The 3,156-nt window shown below is 38.8% G+C and overlaps 1 protein-coding gene across 1 annotated transcript; it reads left to right on the top strand.

Annotated features, from left to right (window-relative positions):
* Window positions 1–727: 727 nt before the first annotated feature.
* LOC129604427 (uncharacterized) lies at window positions 728–2,529 on the top strand. Its single transcript, XM_055510669.1, has 4 exons — window positions 728–1,556; window positions 1,719–1,787; window positions 1,893–2,039; window positions 2,235–2,529. The coding sequence occupies exons 1-4, from the start codon at window positions 1,047–1,049 to the stop codon at window positions 2,436–2,438; spliced, it is 930 nt and encodes a 309-aa protein (XP_055366644.1). The 5' UTR covers window positions 728–1,046; the 3' UTR covers window positions 2,439–2,529.
* Window positions 2,530–3,156: the final 627 nt, after the last annotated feature.

The raw sequence follows: 3,156 nt of genomic DNA, 5'->3' as shown, positions 1-3,156 counted from the left end.
ATATGTTTGTCTTTTACACCCAGACTCTGGCTCCTTCCTATCTGACTCCCCACCAGACCCAAGGCTGTTAAAGCGAATGCATCTTGTCTTGGAAGCTCGGTGTTCCTTCCTTTGGATAACAAGACATGACGATGCAGAAGTGAGAAAGCAAACATTCTCACTTACAGCGAGATAAGGTGGCACAAACAATTCCATTGCTGCAGAGAGACATTCCACCAGAGCCAGAGAAAGGGGTTAAAAGGCAAAAGCAACTTGAAGATCGTGGCCTTTTTGCATCACACCTTCGTAGTGTGTGCACTGATCTCCAGCTGGTTTTTGGTTTGTTGATGTGCACGATCAACATCCATGCTTTTTATTTGCTTTCCCCATTATTTTTATTTTCTTTATTATTTCAATAAATCGCACAAAAGGACAACTCTCTCATCTGCCTTTTTATGGGAAATTTCCACCACATCAGGCCACAAGCACATTTTCAATGAGCAGTTACTTTTTACATTTTTTTCTTTAAGGGCTACTGTAAGCTTCGGTTTCCAGTTTTCTACCTTGTTAAAATCATTGTTAATAATTATCAACATTATTATTATGAAGATCATTAACATGATCAGTGTCTTCACGTAGACGAATATGATTAATTAATAATAATAATAACAACATATAATTAAAGGTAAATTAAAGGCCAATTTGTGATTTCAGAAGTGTGTATCAAACCCCCCACCTAATCAGTATCCAAGAAGTAGCTCTCAGTGCCTAAACGGATAATAACCCTTGCTGTAGCATCACAGACAGGACTGCCAAACTATTATTATCTTGAACAGGTGTGTAAATTGGCTTTTCGTTCTGCCGATTGAACACACCCGATCGACATCAGGTAATTACTAAGTACCTACAAATACTGCACAAACGCAGACATTCAGTCTTTTTTCTGTGCAGAGTTTAAGGTAAGTTCTCGTGTTAACTCTCAGGGCTTTTATATGTGCATTTTACTTTAATGATGGTACACCTGGGTTAGTCAACTTTTTGTGTTAACTTAAAAATTCCTGTATTTAATGTTCATGTTATCACTTCAATTTTCATTGTGTCCGTTTCATCATTTCAGAATGGCCTTGCATGGTATATTAGGAGCGAAACCTGAGTTCCCTAATTATAAGCCACCGCCGCTTCACATTTATGTTGTGGCAGTCCAGGACCAACCCAAAGTGTTGTCCTGGGACTTTTCTAGTAGCGATGCCAAACCAGGCCGAAAAATTAATAACAAAATAGTAATACTTTCTGACGGACAAACCGTCACAAAAATGACTGTGTATGAAAACCAAGCCTGCAAATTTATTCCTGGCAGTAGTTACATATTAAGGGGCTACATTCTAAAGGGAGAGTCGCCCCCTTACCACTTAACTCTAACAAGGGACACTCAGGTTTTCAGAGGCGCCTCTATCACCATCAACGATGTCCTTATTAAGGAGGGGGAAGCCCTCCTTCAGCCGACTTCAGTCCTTACCCCGCTGGCTGAAGTCTCCGGTCAGCGAGACTTCATGACGATAAAAGGGGAAGTCATTGAAGTAAGTGTTTTTATAACAGCAGGCAACATATTAAATTATATAATAAAGCCAGCAAAGAACAGTTTAATGCTGATGTCACCATTTTGTGTCACCATCTGTGGATAAATAAATCTACTTTAGAAGAAATTTGTCTAACTAATCAATCTTTTTTCTCCACCACAGGTCTCAAGTGTGAAGAAGGTGCTCTTTGGAAAGGAGGCAATTCCCCTCAGAAACCTAACACTGCGAAAGGTAGAGTGTCTAAAGTGTCATTTTATTTCGATAATAATAATTAGTCTTTTCTTGCTTACTTGAATAATGCTTATGTAACATGAACTGTTATATAATCATTAACAGGACAAGATAAGAGCATCCATTTGCCTGTGGCAGGAGGCCAGTATGGCAGACATACAACTGGGGTCCCACATGCGCATATCTCACCTGAAGGGGAAACACAGCGGCTACGGACTCCAGCTGCAATCGACCAATTACACCACGCTTGAGGTTACCCTTCAAATCTAATGTGTTATGTATAGAAAACATCTTTAAAATAATTATCATTTAAATGCATGGGTGCATTCATGCCGTACAAGATTTAGTCCGGTCATAAAGGAGGAATTTGGAGGTTTTCATCCGCGACTGCTCTATTCACTTCACAATTATTATCACAACATGAAAACTTTTTTGTTCTCTGAACAGGAAATAAACACTTCGGAGGAAAACGCGGACGACGTTGTCGGCGTGATGGACAGCGAAACTCCGGGGTTCGTCAACCTTCTTCTCGCAGTTGTGAGCATTGACCACTCAAAGTGGGATCCCTTTGAAGTCCAACTCAGCAATGGGCCAGTGCGGGTTATGTACAAACGTTCTGGTAATGTCATTACAGACATTTATTCTTTATGATTAGTTGTATTGTTAGTTTCAGGTCAACATCTATGTCCTGTTTAATTTTTATGCATTGATGTAAAGTACATTTGGTTTAACTTGCAATAAATTAGTTTATTTTTTTTCAAATGTTACTGTCTCACGTGTCATATCCATACACCCACATGAACATTTTGAAATTGCACATCATTATAACTTTATATAAATAATAAAATCTGATTTTCATTAAATAATTATAGCTGTTTCAGTAAAACTGATTTCTTCTTTTAAGTAAAAAAGTTCCAGTTAAACATGGCTGTCAAATTGCAAACCTTTGAAAAAAGTCAAACTTCTCAAGTCTGAGGTTAATTCATGTCTACTGGACTACTTTCCCTGTAAAACCTTTCACAACCTAGGTAGCTTCCTCAGTTTGAGTTGATTAAACGCCACGCGTTAATTCTAAATGGCATTTTTGTGTCGAGACATTACTGATGACTTGGGTCATGTACAGTTTCATTTTTCGTTTGAAATCAAAAGTCAATTAAAAAAACGTGCCATTTTCATTTTATTTTTACGCGGCACAGAGAAAACAAATAAAGGACACAAGGTTAGTTTATTACGCTGCTGGGGGAAACTGATGCAGATCAGCAGGACCTACTCTGCCGCTCTTGTGTTTGCTGGTCACTCGGTTATGGTTTGGGGGCCATCGCGTTTTAATGAGACAGAGCTCGGCGATGTTTGGAGTTTACGGTAAAAC

The sequence above is a fragment of the Betta splendens genome, chromosome 8 (genome assembly GCF_900634795.4).
Source record: "Betta splendens chromosome 8, fBetSpl5.4, whole genome shotgun sequence".
Lineage (NCBI taxonomy): Eukaryota > Metazoa > Chordata > Actinopteri > Anabantiformes > Osphronemidae > Betta > Betta splendens.
Note: the sequence above shows the minus strand (reverse complement) of the source record. Positions and strands in the feature narration are given on the sequence as shown.